Source organism: Salvelinus fontinalis, chromosome 11, assembly GCF_029448725.1.
Source record: "Salvelinus fontinalis isolate EN_2023a chromosome 11, ASM2944872v1, whole genome shotgun sequence".
Lineage (NCBI taxonomy): Eukaryota > Metazoa > Chordata > Actinopteri > Salmoniformes > Salmonidae > Salvelinus > Salvelinus fontinalis.
In genome coordinates this window covers 54498003-54523002 of record NC_074675.1, presented here as the reverse complement: position 1 = coordinate 54523002, position 25000 = coordinate 54498003, and the positions used below count along the sequence as shown (strand labels likewise).

Sequence of the window (25000 nt, the reverse complement as noted above, 5' to 3'; positions counted from 1 at the left end):
TCCCTCTGGTTTGCTTAATATAAGGAATTTGAAAAGATTTATACTTTTACTTTTGATACTTAAGTATATTTTAGCAATTACATTTACTTTTGATACTTAAGTATATTTAAAATCAAATACTTTCGACTTTTACTCAAGTAGAATTTTACTGGTTGACTTTCACTTTTACTTGAGTCATTTTCTATGAAGGTATCTTTACTTTTACTCAAGTATGACAGCTGGGTACTTTTCCTACTACTGGTAATTAGTTTGGGAGGGTGGGGCTTATGGTGGTGTGGGCTTATGGTCCCCAGAAGGCTAGGGAGCCCCAGGAGACTAGGGAGCCCCAGAAGACTAGGGAGCCCCAGAAGACTAGGGAGCCCCAGAAGACTAGGGAGCCCCAGAAGGCTAGAGAGCCCCAGAAGACTAGGGAGCCCCAGAAGACTAGGGAGCCCCAGAAGGCTAGGGAGCCCCAGAAGGCTAGGGAGCCCCAGAAGACTAGGGAGCCCCAGAAGGCTAGGGAGCCCCAGAAGACTAGGGAGCCCCAGAAGACTAGGGAGCCCCAGAAGGCTAGGGAGCCCCAGAAGACTAGGGAGCCCCAGAAGGCTAGGGAGCCCCAGAAGACTAGGGAGCCCCAGAAGACTAGGGAGCCCCAGAAGACTAGGGAGCCCCAGAAGACTAGGGAGCCCCAGAAGGCTAGAGAGCCCCAGAAGACTAGGGAGCCCCAGAAGACTAGGGAGCCCCAGAAGGCTAGGGAGCCCCAGAAGGCTAGGGAGCCCCAGAAGACTAGGGAGCCCCAGAAGGCTAGGGAGCCCCAGAAGACTAGGGAGCCCCAGAAGACTAGGGAGCCCCAGAAGGCTAGGGAGCCCCAGAAGACTAGGGAGCCCCAGAAGGCTAGGGAGCCCCAGAAGGCTAGGGAGCCCCAGAAGGCTAGGGAGCCCCAGGAGACTAGGGAGCCCCAGAAGACTAGGGAGCCCCAGAAGACTAGGGAGCCCCAGAAGACTAGGGAGCCCCAGAAGACTAGGGAGCCCCAGAAGACTAGGGAGACCCAGAAGACTAGGGAGCCCCAGAAGGCTAGGGAGCCCCAGAAGACTAGGGAGCCCCAGAAGACTAGGGAGCCCCAGAAGACTAGGGAGCCCCAGAAGACTAGGGAGCCCCAGAAGGCTAGAGAGCCCCAGAAGACTAGGGAGCCCCAGAAGACTAGGGAGCCCCAGAAGGCTAGGGAGCCCCAGAAGGCTAGGGAGCCCCAGAAGACTAGGGAGCCCCAGAAGGCTAGGGAGCCCCAGAAGACTAGGGAGCCCCAGAAGGCTAGAGAGCCCCAGAAGACTAGGGAGCCCCAGAAGGCTAGGGAGCCCCAGAAGACTAGGGAGCCCCAGAAGACTAGGGAGCCCCAGAAGACTAGGGAGCCCCAGAAGGCTAGGGAGCCCCAGAAGACTAGGGAGCCCCAGAAGGCTAGGGAGCCCCGGAAGACTAGGGAGCCCCGGAAGACTAGGGAGCCCCGGAAGACTAGGGAGCCCCGGAAGACTAGGGAGCCCCGGAAGACTAGGGAGCCCCGGAAGACTAGGGAGCCCCGGAAGACTAGGGAGCCCCGGAAGGCTAGGGAGCCCCGGAAGGCTCTGACTGCATGTGTAAGAATGGATGTGGGTATTCCGTTATTGTGTGACGCCCCATCAAAGTTGCCCAGCCCTGGTCTAGATGATCAGTCACGACTTCAGACTGCTGTAACGACAAGCACAACAAAATTCTGGAGGCAAAAAGTGAACCGATTTATTACATTAAAATGTTCCATACACACTTTTCATATTGCTTCAGACATAAGTAAATTTTTTCTCTCTCCCCCTGTTAGAATAAGTCCAGTTAAACAACTCTGTAACAAAATGTAGGTACAACATTTATGAAAATATACATTTCTCTAAACAGGTCAGTCCTGACCATACAAAGAATAAGGTAGAAACATTCATTTCCAGTACTATTTGTTTTAAACATGTATGTTATTAAAAGTCATTCAAGTTACATACAATAATACCATATACTGGTTTCCATATGGACACATTCAAATATACTCTTTAAACTGGCATTCCAATATATCAAGTGGACTCAATGTCTTAGCAAAGATAGAGAAAACGTCAACATAATCACTGTAAAACACTCAAACAATTTGGTCATGATGTAAGTAAGTAAAAGCCTTAAAACATATGGACCATTGTCAACAGAACAGTACATCAAACTAAGATCTGAACTTTCTCAAATACACTCTATGATATTTCTAGATTTAGATCGTTTTGCTTTGAAATATATAATAATTAAATATGTTAAAGCTTAATACTGCTACTTACGTTCTTAAGTGGGCCAACGTTTCAACTGTTGAAAATAAGTATACGTACAATTAGACAGAATAGCCCTTAAAAGGTTTATAGAAAACCAAAAACGCTAGTATCGCCTGATGATATCCTTTCATTTCAACTCCGAATCTTCGTGACTATGTTAAACAAAGCCAAAAACAGCAACACCTGTTTAAAGAGCAAAGACAAACGATTATCAATACGACTAATAAATAACCCCCCCCCAAAAAATATTATCACGGGTATCTTTAGGAACATCGTTCCGGAATATCCTTCACAACGACCTGACGCTCACAAAACCTTGATAATCTAACACGTTTCAATACTTTCACCACATTGGGCCTAATAACACTTTTCTCTGTCTCTCTCTCTCTAAATGTTAAGACAATTGTTTTTTCACTGAAGGTAAAAGCTGTAAAACAGAAGACTGTTTAAGGCGTGGATACGTACAGTGAGATGCTACACTATACTGAGAAATTCATGAACCGGAAACTGCAGGTAAAGTTGGACCAGCGTTGTTAATATGTTAATACATGTATTTATAATCTCAAACTCAACACTAAAGTACCTTAATCCTAAATTATATATATATATTTTTGATCATTTAAATCAAATCAAATTGATTATGTATGCTAAATTAGTATATGTATCTGTATATACTGTGTCTACGAATTCCCTGCAAATCTCAGTAGTCTATAGGAAAATAAAAGACATTTCATAAACCAGGCACTCACTTTGATTGCATTAAGCAAACATAACATTTTAAGGAGTTGCACGAATTGCAGCAGCCAAAAGAGATATGTACACACACTACCATTCAAAAGTTTGGGGTCACCTTCGAAATGTCCTTGTGTTGTTGAAAGAAATGCAACATTTTTTTTTTGTCCATTTAAAAAAACATTAAATTGATCAGAAATAAAGTGTAGTTATTGTTAATGTTGTAAATGACTATTGTAGCTGGAAACGGCTGATTTTTTTATGTAATATCTACATACAGTACAGAGGTCTATTATCAGCAACAGTGAAGAGGCGACTCCGGGATGCTGGCCTTCTAGGCAGAGTTGCACAGAAAAAGCCATATCTCAGACTGGCCAATAAAAATAAAATATTAAAATTGTCAAAAGAACACAGACACTGGACAGAGGAACTCTGCCTGGAAGGCCAGCATCCCGGAGTTGCCTCTTCACTGTTGACGTTGAGACTGGTGTTTTGCGGGTACTATTTAATGAAGCTGCCAGTTGAGGACTTGTGACTCATCTGTTTCTCAAACTAGACACTCTAATGTACTTGTCCTCTTGCTCAGTTGTGCACCGGGGTCTCCCACTCCTCTTTTCTATTCTGGTTAGAGCCAGTTTTACGAAATCTTCAGTTTCTTGGAAATTTCTCGCATGGAATAGCCTTCATTTCTCAGAACAAGAATAGACTGCAGAGTTTCATTAGAAGTCCTTTGTTTCTCGCCATTTTGAGCCTGTAATCGAACCCACAAACGCTGATGCTCCAGATATTCAACTAGCCTAAATAAGTTTTATTGCTTCTTTAATCAGAACAACAGTTTTCAGCTGTGCTAACACAATTACAAAATGGGTTTCTAATGATCAATTAGCCTTTTAAAATGATAAACTTGGATTAGCTAACACAACATGCCATTGGAACACAGGAGTGATGGTTGCTGATAATGGGCCTCTGTACGCCTATGTAGATATTCCATTAAAAATCAGCTGTTTCCAGCTACAATAGTCATTTACAACATTAACAATGTCTACACTGTATTGCTGATCAATTTCATGTGATTTTAATGGACAGAAAATGCGCTTTTCTTTCAAAAACAAGGACATTTCGAAGCGACCCCAAACTTTTGAACGGTGGTGTATATAGTTTAATGTTCAGTACGTATGATTTAATTAAACATAAATAAATACACATTTCTTAGCAACGACATTATGGCTTAATATGCACAATGCAAAGAAAGTAACACACGTACAAAGAAAATTGGTAAAGCTAACCGAAATGACTTTGGAAATGTAAAACGGAGAAATGTAAATATCGACATTGTTCTTCAAATGCAAAAGGGAAAAATGATGTCAAACCAATACATTAAATATATTTCATAACATATATAAAAGAAAATTAGAACCATAAAAAACTACTTGGATTCTAACAGTCATCGTGTGAAGAAAATGAATAATCTAACACCATATAGGTTGTAGTAATACATGACTTGAGTGCAGCGTTATAGTAGCAGCCAGCATATAGTAAACTACACAGAGGACATCTGCAGCTGAATCAGGTGGCTGTAAACAACGGTCAAAACTGTAACCCCCCCCCCCCCACCCACTTCATTGCAACAGTTCACTCTTTTTGGTGGGAGTGGTGGTCTCTGGCTCCCCTGAGTCAGAGACATTGATGGGGCTATCCCTGGAGAAGACCTCAGTGGACTCCCTCCACACGCAGTCGGCGATGGTCTTGAAGGTGTGGTTGCCACACTTGGGCCTTACCTTCTGCGAGGCGTTGTTGACGATCTGCCGGCTGTTGGACGTGGCAATCTTGATCTTGAGTGCGGCGTCCACGCGGTCCACCACCGTGTATGTGCTGATGCTGCCGTCCTCGAAGCCGATGATGATGTTGAGTGCCCGCTGGGACAGGCAGAGGAATGTGGGCGTCTTGTAGAGGGAGCATGTTCCGATGCTCTTTCCATCTGCCAGACGCATCACGATCAGGTTGGACACCACACCCGCTTCGTCATCTTCATCGCAGTTCCGGAAGCAGATGTAGACCAGGTAGCGCCCGTCCCTGGACAGCTTCTGCCGCCAGATGATACCGGCGGCGTGAACAAGCCTCAGCTTTCCGCTGTGAAGGTCCAACACGTTAATGTTCTCGTCGCCCTTGGAGACAATACCCAGTTTCCCATTTGGTGAAATCTGGAAGTCTTCCAGGTTTTTGAGGAAGTTAGTAGGCAGCTGGACGCGTCTGCAGACTGACTCGTCCGCCACACTCCATATAAACACAGTCTCTGTCGATGTAATGAAGACCACGAAGTCAGGGCAGTCGGGAATAAGCTTGAAGTTGACAATGCTAATGCCGTCGTCACAGACAAACTTCTTAGAAATACTGCCTGACCAGAGGCTGACAGCGAGCAGCTTGTTTTTAGTAGTTCCCACTAGGAAGGTGTTTGCGGTGGTGATCAGTGCGTTCTGGAGGGTCACCAGTATGTTGCACACTTTGTGTCCGGTGGCCAGCCTCCAGACTCGGGAGCAGTTTTGTTCGCAGAGGGACACCACAAACTGGTCGTTGTGGGTCATCAGGAGCTGGGATATCTTCTGTCCGTTGATGCGGAAAATGTTTTCGCCAGTGGCCGTGTGCCAGATGTACTGGCTGCACTTGTCATCCGACGTCACCATGAGATCCCCGGAGGAGGTCAGGACACAGTTCTCCACCAAGCCCTCGTGCTTGAAGACAGTCTCGATGAAGCCCGTGCTGAAGTTCCACTTGTGGATGGCTTCGGAGCCATCCATGGTGAACACAAAGTCTTCCCTTCCAGAAAGCTGTAAACTCTGGATCCTCTTACCTGTTTTGTCGATGTTGGACATGGCGGTGATGATGTCAATGTCCCAGACAGATAGCACTCCACTGCTGGCAACAGACAAGAGCAGGTTGTGGTGGGTGGACTTGATGAGTTTAATGATGGCCCCAGAGATCTCAATCAGACTGGCCATGCACTGCCCGCTGTCCCTCCTCCACACAAATATGGACGACGTGTTCTCCATGGAGGCCACGATACTTTGGCCATTTTTGGAGAGGACTGCTGCCACGAAACGCTCAGCGCGCTTGGCCTTGAACTTCTCTGCCATCTTCCACAACTTGGTGTCCAGGACCTCGATGCTCTTGTCTTTGCAGATGAGGATGGAGCGCTGGTCCTCTGACAGCTCAATGCCCACCACCTCGCTCTCGTCCCCCCGGCAGTCGTAATCTTCCATCAGTCTGGGGTTGGTGATCTCTTTGGTGTTCCACACCGACAGGCTCCCCTCATTATCGATCATCACCATCTGGTGAATGGTGTCCAGGACTAAGATGGACTTGACAAATCCCCCGGAAAACTCGGACGTGACCGTGGCTAGTTTGTCCCCGGTGCCCAGATGGAAGATGGACGTGGTGTTGAGATACTGACCACAGAAGGCATACATTCCATCCGGGGAGCATTGGACGCAGGTGACCTCGTACCAGCAGTGGAACTGGTAGAGGGGCCAGCCGTAGAGCAGATCGATCACATTAACGTCTTTACTGGCCTCTAGCCAGGCCAAGGCATGATGGCTGGCCAGTGTGAATCCGTTGATGAAAGCCACCCCTCCCGTGATACCACAGTGCTTGGAGCCCTTGATGTCTACTTCGGATAGCAGGCAGGACTTATGGTTGTCATAAATGAGCAGCGTATTCTTGGTGGTTGCCACGACCAGGTACTTCTCATCGCTTGTTAGTCTGATCCCCAAGACAACCGAGCGGGCCGTGTCTATCTGCCGGAGGAGCTGCCTGCTCTCCACGTCCCATGTGCTGACGGACCCGTCGTCCAGGGCCACGAGGACAATGTTGGGGGCTAGGGTGGGCAGGATCTCCACTATCTGCATGTAGCTGGAGCACAGCGGCAGCCTTTCGGGGCTGTAGGTGACGTCCATGGAGGAGTGGAGGGGCACGATGGAGCAGTACTTGGGGCCGTCCTTGTCGCACTCCAGGAGGAGGTGTCGAAGCTTTGGTAGGGAGGTTACCACGGGGAGGAGCCTCTGCTGCAGCTCTGCAGACAGGGACGCCGGGTTTTTCATCACTTTGACCTTGATGCTGCGCAGCGTGGCGGCCAAGAACTTGAGCTCTTTCTCCTGGGAGTAGCTGTAAGCTACGTCGATGTCGGTCAGCGCCTTCTCAAACTGCCCTATCTTGATCATGGTGTAAAGCCAACTGAAGTTCATGATGACCCCGTACATGAGGTCGTCTGTGCGGCCACTCCGAGTCAGGTGGTAGAGGAGCTCTGTCATCTTCCTGTGGTTGACGAAGAAGATGTCAGGCTCGAGGAGGTTGCACTGGAACACCCAGGGCTGCTCAGGGGTCTGCCTGTCATAGGAGTACTTCTCGGCGGATGCTTCTTTGTGGGATGGCTGCTGGGGGTGGGGGTTCTTGTGTTGGGAGATGTTGAGCGAGGCAAAGTGGTTGTTGTCGCAGTGGAAGATCTTTTTTCTGCCGCCCGACCACGCCCCCAGGAAGTACTCGGCCAGGAGGCTGTGCATCTGGTGCACGTCCTCCTCATTGCTAAGATACAGCTTCTGGGCGATGAGGTGCAGATGTCTATTGGCCCACACCATCAGGGTAACGTTTCTCACCTGCCTCTCCACCAGGTACCCCTCTAGTTCCTCTTTCAACCTCGCCACCAGGTCATAGGAGATCCTCAGCGGGTTTTTTAGATTTGAACTGACCATGATATCTCCCAGCACACTGTTATCCAGTGACAAAATATCCTCCAGCTCTACCTCCGTTAAGCCCGCCTTGGCCATGGTAATGTATCCCAGCGCCCTGAACACGAACCGCTGCCCCAGCTTGTTCTCCACCGAGTAGAAGAGCTGCTCAATGCTCTCGTGCACGGTGGAGCACAGCGAACGGTCGTCCACGTCCTTGTGCGAGCGCCAGTGTACCACCTCCCGGTAGACGAGGTTGACGAACATGGGTAGCGTGCACTTGGCCAGCGCTTCATTGACATAGATCTGCTGTCCCGAGGTCACCTTCCTCTTCAACCCCAGCAGCTGCTGCTTCAGTGTTTGACTACAGGTCTTGCGGTCACGCTGCACCAGCTCCACGTAGCGTCCTTCGTCATGGATCAAACCGCGGAGCTTTTGGAGGATTCCGTGCTTGTTGGGTAATGTTGAGACAACGATGCGGACAGTGCGAGGCAGGTGGGCGGGAAGCCACCACAGCTTGCGGGCCTCGTCGGCCTCTGAGAGCTGCTCCAGCGCATCCAGGATGATGACCAGGGGCCGTTGGAAGGAGGACTCCCCAAGGAGGTTGACTAGCAGCTCCGTCATCTCCTGGATCTTGTTGGGCAGGAAGTGGATGAGGCAGCGGTAGTTGATGGCTATCTGCTCGCAGATGCTCTGGAGGAGGGTACGCAGGTTTGTGGCAAACTCTGAGGAGCCCACGAAGCGGACGATGACCACCGGGTCTGTCTCGGGGCCCATCTCCGTCTGGAGCCACGTGTAGGCCTGGAAACGACAAAGAGAGAGAGAGAGAAAAGAGATTTAGTCACTTTTTCAAGGATAGTTGTCTTACATGAAGGAGCTCTGTGAAGAGATGCGCAATACACAACTCAGAGAGAGAAAATGTACAAGGCCATGTTTTCAATAACGGATTGCATTTATAAAACAGTTTTCAAAGCCTCAAAGCATCTCAAAGCGCGTTCCACTGTAAGGGAAGGGTTATCAAACCTGAAAAAGCTTTGTGAAAAAAATTGTATATATAGTCTTGTCGTTAATTTTGTGTTATTGTGTAATTTCTAATTAGCTCTAGCTTTTTGCAATCATTTTTACCCAATCCATATTTACTCTGTGTGACTCAGAAGACAACATAAAGCTCTACTAAAGTGGAAGGAGCTAGAATTGCTATTCGGAAAGCACTGGGCGTGATGTGATGCCAAGGTTAGAGCAGTGTACAGAGGACAGAGGTCTGTTTCAATACCAGGTATTCTGTCTCCTGGGGACATATACTTTACAAATATAACCGCATGAATGTGAACTCAGTTAGTAGAGTTGATACATTATTCAAGAGATCCTGTGAACGTTTTAAGCTGTCCTCTCCTCGCCAAGGCCATGAGGTAGAAAAACAACAAGCGAAACTGTAAACATTTTCAAGAGTTAGATAGACGTAGCCTGATCCCAGATCTGAGGAGGACTGGCCAGTCAGGTGCCCAGTGCATATCTCAGATATGTGAGTCTAAAAATGCCTGATCCCAGATCTGTTTGTGCTTTAGTCTACTTCATTGTCATTGTCAAATCATGTTTTGCACGAGAATTCTACAAGGAGTTGGCATGAGTGCAGGAACGAACTGGCAGCCATGCAGGCTAAGATAGAAGTATCCAATGACTCTCCTATCATGAGAAATATTTCATGAATCAGTGTTGCTCCCTGTTTCCCTCATTTCATACATATTTATAGTTTCATTCAATCATTCACCAAGGCCCCCTGCTGTGATTCCTAGAATCCTTCCTAGACTATAGCAGTGTGTGTGTGTGTGTATGTGTGTTAGTGTGTGTGTGTGTGTGTGTGTGTGTGTGTGTGTGTGTGTGTTAGTGCGGGTGTGTGTGTGTGTGTTAGTGCGGGTACGTGTGTCTACATGTGGGACTGGGACTGTGTGGATTCTATTGTACGTGACACGCATGGCACGTAGAATCCAGGGGCCTCATTTCTGACCGTAAATGTCACACTAAATATCTATGTGTCAACTCCAAGGAGACCAGGTCTCAGAGTTCATCATGATGGATATAGAGTTAGCGACTAAAATCTGTGACAGTCTGTGACAGTTTGCTCTGGTCGACAGGCTGTCAACAGATCCCTCCCTCCCTCCCTCCCTCCCTCCTTCCCTCCCTCCCTCCCTCCCTCCCTCCCTCCACAGAAGCAGCAGGTAGAAGCAAATAAAGACAAATGCTTTTATATCTACTATATCTAGCACTCTGTTCTATGTGACAACTCTGAGCAATCTATTTCACCTGTGATAAATGAACTGTCAACTGTGATATATTAGAGGTGAAGGAATCTATTATAAAGGTCAAGAAGCAGGGTAGAGCGGCATCGGGTGACTGCACTGTGTGGGCTCCCTTGCAACATGACCCTAACATGACCTGGGCAAACAGACGGCCCAGTAAGTGAACAGTGACCTGACACACACACACGCACGCGCACACGCACACACGTACGCACGCACGCACGCACGCACGCACGCACGCACGCACGCACGCACGCACGCACACACACACACACACACACACACACACACACACACACACACACACACACACACACACACACACACACACACACATCTACTGCAAACACAAAGATAGGCACAAGTGTATAGTTGATGGATGGACTTACATGCAGCAAACTAACACAGATGGATAATGCACGCGTAACGAGCAAATCGACACCCTTGCGTACTCTTACACACAGACAGACGCACTCAAGCAGACAAACACAGATAGACCCCAAAATGTACATTATCTCTCACACAAATGCCTGTTGTAATTGATAAAGCCTTTCATTTATTATTGCAAGATCTAAACCAGGAAGTCCCATTAAGACCTAAAAGTCCACCCCCCCCCCCCCCCCCCCAACAGTACAGTCAATCACCTGTTTTGCCACCTCGGCCAGCAGCAGTGTCTTCCCCGTGCAGGGCCCGCCGTAGACCACCAGGGGGCTCATCCTACTCCCTTTAGACGGCAGCAGATACTCCTGCACCAGGTCCAGCGTCTCGCTCTTATAATCGTAGAAGGCCGAGAAGTTCTTACACAGGGAGAGGTGCTGAAGGATCTCGTCGTACAGGGGGTCGGTCTCTGTGTCAAAGTTCTGCTGGACCGTGGCCTGGATGATGTCCACCATATCCTCGTAGAACTGTTTACACAAGCCTTCCACGTAGTGGCTCTCCACTTCCTGGGAGTAGCCTAGTTTCATGTCGCAGTGAGTCACAGAGGAGTAGACGCGGAGGTTGGACGAGGCCACCACAGTGGGGATAAACTCGTCTCGCACTTTTAAAAGACGTTCGTAGGCTTCCTGGTTACGCATGACGCGGTCCTCGGCGACGACGATGTCCATGTACTTGGCCATCTCCGGGAGTTTGGCATGCCGGTCGAAGTTGGAGATCTTGCGGATGTAGCAGACACACTTCTTGAGGAAGGCCGGCGTTTGTTTGCCCAAGGCGAAGTCCAGTTCATCCTCCAAGGCTGAAAAACGGGAGAAAAACAAAAAACAAACAAACAATCAATTCAAAGTTAGAACATTTTTGTCCTTGAAGAAACTTGCTATATAATACTTCTGAAGAGTTAGTCTAATCCACACATGATTTGGAGTCTTAATATTGTTCAAAGTTATGTGAGTTATTGTTTCTGAACCCACACTACAGGCCTACTACTTTTCTAAGGAGTTTGAAAAAGGCTAACACTGTGTTCTGTTGTGAGCTCCTAAGCTTGTCTTCAAAACAGACTTGGGAGATTTGCGAGTCTTTAAGTAAAGCCACACAGATTCTGGCAGTCTTTTTTAGCCTGCCTTTAGTCTGCGATTAGATATGTTTCCCCTAAGCCTTGTTTGAGGAGAAAGACGGTTGATACAATCACATAACCAGCATTGCAGCCTTATCACAGCCCCCCCCCCCCCTCTCCTCCTCAAAGAGACAGTTCTACTGAAACTTTGCCAGCATCTCCCGTGTAGTATCGCCCACACTGCAGCGTGCTATAGAAGAGACGGTTAGAAAAGCCAGAGGGAAAAGAAGGGGGAGATAAATGCTGTTTGAAGCTCGGAATAGTCAATTAACTGGCATACTGAATGTATTTTTTCCCCCCAGTACACATAAGCGCTGGCTATGCCTTCGAACAAATCAAATATAGAAATCTACATGGTAATCAAGTAAAATGACTTTGTGTGAATTTGTGAATTTGTCCACAGCGTATATATGGCTCAGCAAGGGGAACATAGTTTGAGACAATCCCCAAAACTGTCTCTATATTCATTATAAAGCAGGCTGTTGCTGCATTTTCTCTAGGTACAAACACCTAGCCTACAAAAGAAACCACAGTGGCCACCCGTGATGCCAATGTCCCACAAAACTCAACAAACATTTTGCAAGGTACATCAGCCTAAAAAGGCTACAGAGATATGCCAGAGAAACACCTTGCAGACACAGGGAATATACTAACTTTCTCTTTCACCCTCAAAACGGGTGATAGTGTCCAATTCAATCAGTGATGATTACATTCACCCAAAATGGAGTGACTTTCGGTGTAATTAGACCCAATTTGGAACACATTTGGAGCCCTCTAGGGCAGACCTACTTTAAATTGTAAACACAGAGAGATATATTTTTTTTAAAGGGGCTATATCTAGTCTGCATGTGTCGGTTTATCTCCGTTTTCCGTATCTGTAGAAACTCTCTGATGGTACATTGGCTCATGAGGAAAACGGATTGCTACCACAAAATCATCATAATAACTATATTTAACTAAAGCCTTCCCCAGTTAAATGTTTCAGGAGGTCAAATGAACACACACACACATATCTTGGTTGTACAATATAGCTCAGTAAAACAAGAAAACGCCACAACACTAAATAACACAATATACTATACTGAGTTTGATGGTATAACACCATAGAAGAAGAAGAAGAAGAAGAAGAAGAAGAAGAAGAAGTAGAAGAAGAAGAAGAAGAAGAAGTAGAAGAAGTAGAAGAAGAAGGAGAAGAAGAAGAAGAAGTAGAAGAAGAAGAAGAAGAAGAAGTAGAAGAAGAAGAAGTAGGGAAAAGAAGGGGGAGTAGAAGAATAATAAGAAGAAGAAGAAGGAGAAGAAGAAGAAGGAGAAGAAGAAGAAGAAGAAGAAGAAGGAGAAGAAGGGGACAGGAGTAGTCTTCATACCAGAGCAGAGGAATTTCTTGGCCTGAGGTGGCTTCATGGTGCCCTTCTCCTGGAGCTGCAGGACAGACCTACGGAAGATCCCCTTGATCTCCCCAGACACGTTCCTCCACGCCTTGTCGTTCTTCAGCTTGGCTGCACTGCTCGACTCCATCTGTAGAAGACAGGGAGATAAAGGGAGTTTGTGCACAGTTGCACTTTTTTGTTGTTGTTGAACATATAGAGTAGATTAAACAATAAGTAACTAGCTCGATTGGTATGCTTTTGATTTTCAGACGGCAGTCTTAAACAAAGCCAGAGACCTACTGTATACAGCTCTTTTGTTGGCAAAAAGGCAAAAAGGAAGGAACTTATCGAGAAGTTGGTAAATGGTAGAAACTGTTGAAGTTGTTTGGGCCCATGACAAATCAATGCAATGTAGTGCATCGTCTCCACAAGCTGACTGGACCACACAGACATATAGAGGACGTCTATATCTGCTGATACCAATAGAACTACAGTAGATATCCTTGGAGAGCAGTGGAGGCTGGTGAGGGGAGGAACGGCTTATAATAATGGCTGGAACGGAGCGAATGGAACGGCATCAAACACCATAGAAACCATGGAAACCACGTGTTTGATGTATTTGATACCGTTCCACTGATTCCGCTCCAGTCATTACCACGAGCCCGTCCTCCCCAATTAAGGTGCCACCAACCTCCTGTGCTGGAGACAGGAAGTTAATGAGATTCACGAGAGAAGGTTCCAGGATGCCAACTGTGCTGTTTTCCTCCATCAAACCTCCAACCAAGAGGAAGAGCCGCATTGAGTGACACAAGCGCTAAATGTTCAGCTAGCCAAAGCGGCATGCTAAACGCTAGTACTGTAGTGACAGGGTGACCGTCACACAGCCATGCACAAACATTGAGCTAGCCGTTACAGTGTATTTGTAATGCTTAACTTAACTAACTAGCCTAGCACTGTAGTTATATGGGGACTGCGACAGCTGCATGGAGAGCTGCAGATATGTTTACTGCTTAGTGCCGACTCACAGTAAGATTTACAAAGCTTTTAAGAAAACGCAAGGTGAATCTTTATAGGTCTCACACTTTCCACTAGAACTTTCCACCAGAACAACACATTCTAACGGGAGAAGCAACTTGATGTCCAGACGTTTTGAGAGAGCTGTTTCCAGGTGACTTTTACTGGCCAATATAACGAGTGCTTTAAAAAAGCCCTTTTTGTGAATGTGAAGGGCATGCATGCAAGCGTAACAGTTTGCTTAGACTAAAACAGAGCAGAAAAGCTCCCTTTTCCAATGTAAATACGATACTGATACTAAAGATCCTTACTGTCATTTTATTTTTTGTAATTTGAAATAGATTTCCAAGTCTTTTTGTAAATGATTGTAAAGCCCAATTTGTCTGTCCATATTTTTTTTAATTTCGCTGACTTTGCTGATGTGGTTGTCCCACCTAGCTATCTTAATAAGATGAATGCACGAACTGTAAGTCGCTCTGGATAATAGCGTCGACTGAATATGGATGTTTCAGTATCTTGGGCTAGTCTCACTGAGACCGACCTACTCAGTCTTTTTCCATATGATCCGAGAGAACAGTGGAGTCTGGTGGGAGGAGCTATAGGAGGACAGTGAAATGGTATCAAACACATCACACACATGGGAAACCACGTTTGTCTCCGTTCCGTGTCTGTCCTTCCTGCCATTACGATGAGACTGTTCTCCTATAGCTCTTCCCACCAGCCTCCACTGCAAGAGAACCTGGCCGACGGCCATTCCAGAACAACTGGGTCTGAGCATATGTTCTGTAGGTTTTTTGAGGCAGAAGGTTTCAGATCTTACTGAGTTTTGGTAGTTCTTCAACATCTGGGCTTTGGGTTTGAGGTAGTAGGCCGGCGGCACGGAGTTCTCATCTCGACAGTACCACTCCTCCAGGATGTGTGTGTCTAGGCCCGCCTCCACCGCAGCGTCCAGGATCATCTCAAACTCTGGAGCTTCCACCTCCCCCGGCACGCGGATACTGCCATACTTCTCTCCCACCAGCGCCTGGGGGGGGGGGGGGGGGGGAGAAAGAAAGACAGAGAGAGGTAGAACAGTCATCATCATCCTCATCACCGCATGACTTTCTATGATTATTGGTTTTCAAGGTTTCTAGTTGCTCTCAGTCTTGGAGTATCTTTGAGGCAATTTATGATTTTCACATTAAAGTGCTCATTGAAGCGCTTACGTCAGCCTTTCATTTATTTCCTGTTCCTGTTTACCCGGGCTGCTATCTGCCACACGCACGCACGCACGCACGCACGCACGCACGCACGCACGCACGCACGCACGCACGCACACACACACACACACACACACACACACACACACACACACACACACACACACACACACACACACACACACACACACCGAGGCAGAGTGAGTGGTGGGCTGAGTCTTTGAGGGCTGTATTGGTTTAATTGGTCTGTGTTCCCTCTCAGTGTGTGGGTGGTTGCTTTGAATGGACATCAATGGAATGGAATGAAAATAACGGGAGAGTGTGGGTCGGTTCGTCGGTCAGTGGAGGCTGCTGAGGGGAGAACGGCTCATTAATAATGCCTGGAGTGGACTGAATGGAATCAAACGGTATCATAACCTGATGAAGACAGATTAGGTTATTTAATTATTGCATCTGAGCTCCTAGAGTGTGAGGCTCAAGTTTTCTACATCACTAGCCAGCACCTAAACAGGTGTTCTACTCTGCTAGCCAGCACCTCTCCTAAACAGGTGTTCTACTATGCTAGCCAGCACCTCTCCTAAACAGGTGTTCTACTCTGCTAGCCAGCACCTCTCCTAAACAGGTGTTCTACTCTGCTAGCCAACACCTCTCCTAAACAGGTGTTCTACTCCGCTAGCCAGCACCTCTCCTAAACAGGTGTTCTACTCTGCTAGCCAGCACCTCTCCTAAACAGGTGTTCTACTCCGCTAGCCAGCACCTCTCCTAAACAGGTCTTCTACTCTGCTAGCCAGCACCTCTCCTAAACAGGTGTTCTACTCTGCTAGCCAGCACCTCTCCTAAACAGGTGTTCTACTCTGCTAGCCAGCACCTCTCCTAAACAGGTGTTCTACTCTGCTAGCCAGCACCTCTCCTAAACAGGTGTTCCACTCTGTTAGCCAGCACCTCTCCTAAACAGGTGTTCTACTCCGCTAGCCAGCACCTCTCCTAAACAGGTGTTCTACTCTGCTAGCCAGCACCTCTCCTAAACAGGTGTTCTACTCTGCTAGCCAGCACCTCTCCTAAACAGGTGTTCCACTCTGTTAGCCAGCACCTCTCCTAAACAGGTGTTCTACTCTGCTAGCCAGCACCTCTCCTAAACAGGTGTTCTACTCTGCTAGCCAGCACCTCTCCTAAATAGGTGTTCTACATCACTAGCCAGCACCTCTCCTAAATAGGTGTTCTACTCTGCTAGCCAGCACCTCTCCTAAACAGGTGTTCTACTCCGCTAGCCAGCACCTCTCCTAAACAGGTGTTCTACTCTGCTAGCCAGCACTTCTCCTAAACAGGTGTTCCACTCTGTTAGCCAGCACCTCTCCTAAACAGGTGTTCTACTCTGCTAGCCAGCACCTCTCTTAAACAGGTGTTCTACTCTGCTAGCCAGCACCTCACTTAAACAGGTGTTCTACTCTTTTAGCCAGCACCTCTCCTAAACAGGTGTTCTACTCTGCTAGCCAGCACCTCTCCTAAACAGGTGTTCTACTCCGATAGCCAGCACCTCTCCTAAACAGGTGTTCTACTCCGCTAGCCAGCACCTCTCCTAAACAGGTGTTCCACTCTGTTAGCCAGCACCTCTCCTAAACAGTTGTTCTACTCCGCTAGCCAGCACCTCTCCCAAACAGGTGTTCTACTCTGCTAGCCAGCACCTCTAATAAACAGGTGTGTGTTTCTTTCACCTCTAGATCAAACGGTATCAAACATTCCATGACACTCCATTCCAGCCATTATTATGAGCTGCCATCCCCTCAGCAGCCTCTGCTGTCGTCGCCACATGGAACAATGGAACTGAGAATGTATACGCATATTAGATGAGGTTAAAGGTTGTTGTCAGGAATGCTATAATCTTCATCCTTATCATCTTGAACAGTCACACCAGCATCATCACCACTCTCTCCCAATAACAATTTGGCCAGGGATACAAAATTATATAAAACCCAACCACTCACACATGCTTGATAGAATAATAGTATTTTAATCACATCTGCCTACCACGCTGAAATAATCTGCACTAACTAATTATCTTCTCACTCAAAACTAGGGTCGCAAAGGGAGGGGATATTACTCAAAACTTTGTCATTTTACCAGTAACTACCAGAATTTTGGTATCTTTCAAAACATTTCCAAACAAATCAAATCAAATTTTATGTGTCACATGCACCTGTAACGTCTGCTTCCATCTCACACTCTCAAACACGTAGATCCCCTGAACGCAGCTCACTCTCCAGATCCCAATCACCTGAATTCTGATCACCTATTTACACACCTGCATGTCATTATCACACACTATTTAGTTCAGTTCTTTGCACACCATGATTGTGATGTATTGTTTGCTTTGTGACACACGGCTAGTCGGAGTTCTGTTTGTCCTGTAATCTAATCCTCCTGTGTATGATAGTTTTTTCCTGTCTCTCTAACCCCGCCTTTTGCCTATTCCCTGCCTGTCCTTTAGCCTATCAGATTTCCTGTTATCAACCTATTGTCTGATCTCCCGGATGACATTACTAGCCTTTTCCCTGCCTGTACTGTTTCCTTTTTGGACTCTGTGTGTATGACCTTCTGCCTGTCCCTGGACCCGGCTACCTGCCTCCTCCTGTGTATGACCTTCTGCCTGCCCCTGGACCCAGCTACCTGCCTCCTCCTGTGTATGACCTTCTGCCTGTCCCTGGACCCGGCTTCCTGCCTCCTCCTGTGGTCCTTTACAACACCTGCGCTTGAAACCAGCTGTCTGTCTCCCATTGTGTTCATTACAGCACCGAACACAACAGGTTTAGTGTGAAACTGTGAAATCCTTACTTACAAGCCCTTAACCAACAATGAAGTTCAATAAATAGAGTTATGAAAATATTTACGAAATAAACTAAAGATAAAAAAATGTCAAATCAAAAAGTAACACACGAAAAGTACATAACAATAATGAGGCTATATACAGGGGGCTATATATCTAGTGGCCTATTTTGGGTGCATCAGATTATCACCGACGTGTGTAATGATCTCTGGCCCTCTGTGTGGCTTTATCACATGTCAAATATATTAAAATAATTCATTAGGATGATTTTTTAAAAAAGGACAAAGCTTTAAAACAAAATAAATATAAACCATCAACATAGTGAATGTCGTATTTAATATGAGGGTTTCCACATGAAACCATCAATATCATTATTATATATATATATATATATATATATATATATATATATTTTACACAACTATATACACTGCCTTTGGAAAGTATTCAGACCCTTTACTTAATAGTTTGTTGAAGCACATTTGACAGTGATTACAGCCTTGTGTCTTCTTGGGTATGACGCTACAAGCTTGGCACACCTGTATTTGGGGATTTTCTCCCATTCTTCTCTGCAGATCCTCTCAAGCTCAGTCAGGTTGGATGGGGAGAGTTGCTGCACAGCTATTTTCAGGTCTCTCCAGAAGGGTGCGATTGGCTTCAAGTCCGGGCTCTGGTTGGGCCACTCAAGGACATTCAGAGACTTGTCCCAAAGCCACTCCTGTGTTGTCTTGGCTGTGTGCTTAGGGTCGTTGTCCTGTTGGAAGGTGAACCTTCGCCCCAGTCTGAGGTCCTGAGCGCTCTGGAGCAGGTTTTCATCAAGGATCTCTCTGTACTTTGCTCCGTTCATCTTTGCCTTGATCCTGACTAGTCTCCCAGTCCCTGCCGCTGAAAAACATCTCCACAGCATGATGCTCCCACCACCATGCTTCACTGTAGGGATGGTGCCAGGTTTCCTCCAGATCAGGGTTGGGCTGTTGGGGGTACTGGAGGACCAGTGTTGGGCTGTGGGGGTACTGGAGGACCAGGGTGGGCTGTTGGGGGTACTGGAGGACCAGGGTTGGGCTGTTGGGGGTACTGGAGGACCAGGGTGGGCTGTTGGGGGTACTGGAGGACCAGGGTTGGGAAACACTGTTGGGGGTAATGGAGGACTAGGGTTGGCTGTTGGGGGTACTGGAGGACTAGGGTTGGCTGTTGGGGGTACTGGAGGAGCAGGGTTGTCTGTTGGGGGTACTGGAGCACCAGGGTTGGGAAACACTGCTGGGGGTACTGGAGGACCAGGGTTGGGAAACACTGCTGGGGGTACTGGAGGACCAGGGTTGGGCTGTTGGGGTACTGGAGGACCAGGGTTGGCTGTTGGGGGTACTGGAGGACCAGGGTTGGGAAACATTGTTGGGGTACTGGAGGACCAGGGTGGGCTGTTGGGGGTACTGGAGGACCAGGGTGGGCTGTTGGGGGTACTGGAGGACCAGGGTTGGCTGTTGGGGGTACTGGAGGACCAGGGTTGGCTGTTGGGGGTACTGGAGGACCAGGGTTGGGCTGTTGGGGGTACTGGAGGACCACGGTTGGGAAACACTGTTGGGGGTACTGGAGGACCAGGGTTGGGAAACACTGTTGGGGGTACTGGAGGACCAGGGTTGGGCTGTTGGGGGTACTGGAGGACCAGGGTTGGCTGTTGGCGGTACTGGATGACCAGGGTTGGGAAACACTGTTGGGGGTACTGGAGGACCAGGGTTGGGATGTTGGGGTACTGGAGGACCAGGGTGGGCTGTTGGGGGTACTGGAGGACCAGGGTTGGGAAACACTGTTGGGGGTACTGGAGGACCAGGGTTGGGAAACACTGTTGGGGGTACTGGAGGACTAGGGTTGGCTGTTGGGGGTACTGGAGGACTAGGGTTGGCTGTTGGGGGTACTGGAGGACCAGGGTTGGGCTGTTGGGGGTACTGGAGGAGCAGGGTTGTCTGTTGGGGGTACTGGAGGACCAGGGTAGGAAACACTGTTGGGGGTACTGGAGGACCAGGGTTGGGAAATACTGCTGGGGGTACTGGAGGACCAGGGTTGGGAAACACTGCTGTGGGTACTGGAGGACCAGGGTGGGCTGTTGGGGGTACTGGAGGACCAGGGTTGGGCTGTTGGGGGTACTGGAGGACCAGGGTTGGGAAACACTGTTGGGGGTACTGGAGGACTAGGGTTGGCTGTTGGGGGTACTGGAGGACCAGGGTTGGGAAACACTGTTGGGGGTACTGGAGGACCAGGGTTGGGCTGTTGGGGGTACTGGAGGACCAGGGTTGGGAAACACTGTTGGGGGTACTGGACGACCAGGGTTGGGAAACACTGTTGGGGGTACTGGAGGACCAGGGTTGGGCTGTTGGTGGTACTGGAGGACCAGGGTTGGGCTGTTGGTGGTACTGGAGGACCAGGGTTGGGCTGTTGGTGGTACTGGAGGACCAGGGTTGGGCTGTTGGTGGTACTGGAGGACCAGGGTTGGGAAACACTGTTGGGGGTACTGGAGGACCAGGGTTGGGCTGTTGGGGGTACTGGAGGACCAGGGTTGGGCTGTTGGGGGTACTGGACGACCAGGGTTGGGAAACACTGTTGGGGGTACTGGACGACCAGGGTTGGGAAACACTGTTGGGGGTACTGGACGACCAGGGTTGGGCTGTTGGGGGCACTGGAGGACTAGGGTGGGCTGTTGGGGGTACTGGAGGACCAGGGTTGGGCTGTTGGTGGTACTAGACGACCAGGGTTGGGAAACTCTGGTCTATGTGACTTGTCGTACCTTCAGCTCTGAGTCTTGTTGATGAAAATGCCTTTTTGATGAGAAACACTGAACAAGATCAAATGAGTGTCTTGTGTTTGGGATTGTGTGTCTTTTTTGAGATACAACGAAACACATGTGAACGGGGTTAGCTAGCTATTTTTCCGCCAAAACCAATTTCGATTCGGGCCTTCTGGACAAAATTGAGGCAGTTCCCCTGAAATTGCCTGGCGAGGGATCTGAGGGGGAGAGTTAAGGCATGAGGCTGTGTGAAGACACAAATAAGTGACAGTCGTTTGAGCATGGATGCTGATTGAGATCACAGCAAACTCGCTGACATGAAGGAAATGGAAAGTTTTGAAAGACAGCAGGAGATGAGATACGTTCTCCTCATTAGGAAATAGCAACAGATCCAATCAAAACCCTCCATCAGATGTTTTCTTTAACAGAGACAGTTTAAGGTAGAGTTTTGTGTGGGGGACTACAGAACAGTTTGTGTGGGGGACTACAGAACAGTTTGTGTGGGGGACTACAGAACAGTTTGTGTGGGGGACTACAGAACAGTTTGTGTGGGGGACTACAGAACAGTTTGTGTGGGGGACTACAGAACAGTTTGTGTGGAAATACAGAACAGTTTGTGTGGAAATACAGAACAGTTTGTGTGGGACTACAGAACAGTTTGTATAGGACTACAGAACAGTTTGTGTGGGGGATTACAGAACAGTTTTGTGGGGAACTACAGAACAGTTTGTGTGGGGGACTACAGAACAGTTTGTGTGGGGGACTACAGAACAGTTTGTGTGGGGAACTACAGAACAGTTTGTGTGGAACTACAGAACAGTTTGTGTGGAACTACAGAACAGTTTGTGTGGGGGACTACAGAACAGTTTGTGTGGGGGACTACAGAACAGTTTGTATGGGGGACTACAGAACAGTTTGTATGGGACTACAGAACAGTTTGTGTGGGGGACTACAGAACAGTTTGTGTGGGACTACAGAACAGTTTGTGTGTGGGACTACAGAACAGTTTGTATGGGGGACTACAGAACAGTTTGTGTGGGGGACTACAGATCAGTTTGTGTGGGGGACTACAGATCAGTTTGTGTGGGGGACTACAGAACAGTTTGTGTGGGACTACAGAACAGTTTGTGTGGGGGACTACAGAACAGTTTGTGTGGGACTACAGAACAGTTTGTGTGGAACTACAGAACAGTTTGTATGGGGGACTACAAAACAGTTTGTATGGGACTACAGAACAGTTTGTGTGGGGGACTACAAAACAGTTTGTGTGGGGGACTACAGAACAGTTTGTGTGTGGGACTACAGAACAGTTTGTGTGGGGGACTACAGAACAGTTTGTGTGGGGGACTACAGAACAGTTTGTGTGGGGGACTACAGAACAGTTTGTGTGGGGGACTACAGAACAGTTTGTGTGGGGGACTACAGAACAGTTTGTGTGGGGGACTACAGAACAGTTTGTGTGGGGGACTACAGAACAGTTTGTGTGGGGGACTACAGAACAGTTTGTGTGGGGGACTACAGAACAGTTTGTGTGGGGGACTACAGAACAGTTTGTGCGGGACTACAGAACAGTTTGTGTGGGGGACTACAGAACAGTTTGTGTGGGACTACAGAACAGTTTGTGTGGGACTACAGAACAGTTTGTATGGGACTACAGAACAGTTTGTATGGGACTACAGAACAGTTTGTGTGGGGGACTACAGAACAGTTTGTATGGGACTACAGAACAGTTTGTGTGGGGGACTACAGAACAGTTTGTGTGGGGGACTACAGAACAGTTTGTGTGGGGGACTACAGAACAGTTTGTGTGGGGGACTACAGAACAGTTTGTGTGGGACTACAGAACAGTTTGTGTGGGACTACAGAACAGTTTGTGTGGGGGACTACAGAACAGTTTGTGTGGGGGACTACAGAACAGTTTGTGTGGGGGACTACAGAACAGTTTGTGTGGGGGACTACAGAACAGTTTGTATGGGACTACAGAACAGTTTGTATGGGACTACAGAACAGTTTGTGTGGGGGACTACAGAACAGTTTGTATGGGACTACAGAACAGTTTGTATGGGACTACAGAACAGAAGAGAGAGTGAGAGAGAGACAATATGACATTTGTTATGCCTTTATTCTTTTGGAACTTCTGTGAGTGTAATGTTTACTGTTCATTATTATTATTCATTATTATCTACTTCACTTGCTTTGGCAATGTTAACATATGTTTCCCATGCCAATAAAGCCCCTTGAATTGAATTGAATTGAGAGACAGAGAGAGAGACAGAGAGAGAGAAAGAGAGCGAGAGAGACAGAGAGAGAGAGAGAAAGAGAGAGACAGAGAAAGAGAGACAGAGAGAGAGAAAAAGAGGGACAGAGAGAGAGAAAAAGAGGGACAGAGAGATAGAGAGAAAGAAAGAGGGAGACAGAGAAAGAGAGCGACAGAGAGAGAGAAAGATAGAGAGACAGACAGAGAGAGAGAGAGAAAGAAAGAGGGAGACAGAGAAAGAGAGAGAGAGATTGAGATTGAAAGAGAGGGCGAGGGAGGGAGAGTCATTCATTCTCTGATCTGCTGACAAAGTCTCTGTCAGCTTGCCTTGCAGGGACAGCAGGGAAGGACAGGGTGGCTGAGTGACTGTGTGTGTGTGTGTGGGCATGTGTGTGAGTGCGTTTGTCGGTGATTGGCCCTCTATGTACTGTCCTGTCACACACACTTGCACAGATGCAATCTCCTCTCCCCCTCTCTCTTCCATCCCTCTCTCTCACTTATCCCTCTTTCTCCATCTCCTTCCTTCCTTCCTTCCTTCCTTCCTTCCCTCCCTCCCTCCCTCCCTCCCTCCCTCCCTCCCTCCCTCCCTCCCACTGTCCCCCTCTCTCTGCTGCCCAGAAGAACAGTAAAGAAAATGGCGTCAGTTTCTCTGGGTAACTTTATCACCCAACCTGCCTTAGCCTGAGAGCATTACACGTTTGGAACCTTGCCAACTACTGTACATTAAGGGACCAAGGTTGACAGACTGAAACTTTGGATGTGTTTAGGGAGGGGAAAATGGGAGGAGTGAGGGAGTGAGGGAGTGAGGGGGGGAGGGAGGGAGGGGGGAGGAGGGGAGAAGGTGGTGGCAGAAGAGAGGGAGGGGAGGAGGGAGGGAAGGGGAGGAGAAGGAGAAGGGAGCAGGGAGGGAGGGAGGGCGGGCGGGATGGGGAGGAGGGGAGAAGGTGGTGGCAGAAGAGAGGGAGGGAAGGGGAGGAGAAGGGAGCAGGGATGGAGGGAGGGAGGGAGGGAGGGGGGAGAAGGTGGTGGCAGAAGAGAGGGAGGGAAGGGGAGGAGAAGGGAGCAGGGATGGAGGGAGGGAGGGAGGGAGGGAGGGGGGAGGGGGAGAAGGTGGTGGCAGAAGAGAGGGAGGGAAGGGGAGGAGAAGGGAGCAGGGAGGGAGAAGGTGGTGGCAGAAGAGAGGGAGGGAAGAGGAGGAGAAGGGAGCAGGGAGGGAGGGAGGGAGGGAGGGAGGGAGGAGGGGAGAGCAGGGAGGTGGCTCAAGGGTTTGGAGAGGAGAGTTTTCTTGTGGGATAAAAAAAGCTGCAATATTTAGCTGCACTCCTCTTCCCTCACTTGCTTGGGAGGGTTTCACTCCAGCCTAAGTGCACTCTGGGTAATGAGGTGTGGGGTACTATAGTAATATTATAGCGGATATGAATCAATCAACAAATCAATTAATCAATCTGGCTATAAAACCGTTCCATAGAATTTTGAAGGGAAAATAACATATATTTGTGCTTTTGGAATACAGGAGAACAAATGTAAATGAGGAAAATATGAATCAAGATGTCATAGAACAAAAACAATCTGATAGGTCCTGGAGACGGGTATACATCTACATATTAAACATTGAACACTTTGAAAACTGTTTGACGCTCTTCTTCATGTAGCGTCAATCATCAACACTAATCTGGTTTGAATGGCAGGCGATGTGAAATCCCTTCTGATAAGGCTTTTCTTTCACCACGGTGACCAGAATTTGGGATTATGTCTGATTATAGGGTTTTTCCCTGTTTGCCCTCTTTTTTGTTTTAAGATGGCTTCCCCACGCCATTGACCTGTAAAACAACTTTCTACAGCCTGGTCTCATAGACTAGACGCAACATAGTAAACGTAAATCAGGGAAACTCAAAATAGCATGATAAGGTATGTTACCTTTGGTATGTTTACATAAGACTGAAGATGACTTATTAAGGCAAAAA

General features: G+C 48.0%; 1 protein-coding gene across 1 annotated transcript in view; it reads right to left on the bottom strand.

Annotated features, from left to right (window-relative positions):
• Positions 1 to 1721: 1721 nt before the first annotated feature.
• Positions 1722 to 25000, bottom strand: part of LOC129865948 (NACHT and WD repeat domain-containing protein 2-like) — a 92876-nt gene continuing 69597 nt past the window's right edge. The window contains exons 5-8 of the mRNA XM_055939047.1: positions 14804 to 15007; positions 12967 to 13117; positions 10698 to 11287; positions 1722 to 8557 (exon numbers count right to left, since the gene is read on the bottom strand). Coding sequence (XP_055795022.1) covers positions 4658 to 8557; positions 10698 to 11287; positions 12967 to 13117; positions 14804 to 15007 — 4845 coding nt within the window. The 3' untranslated portion in view covers positions 1722 to 4657. The remainder of the gene's footprint in view (positions 8558 to 10697; positions 11288 to 12966; positions 13118 to 14803; positions 15008 to 25000) is intronic.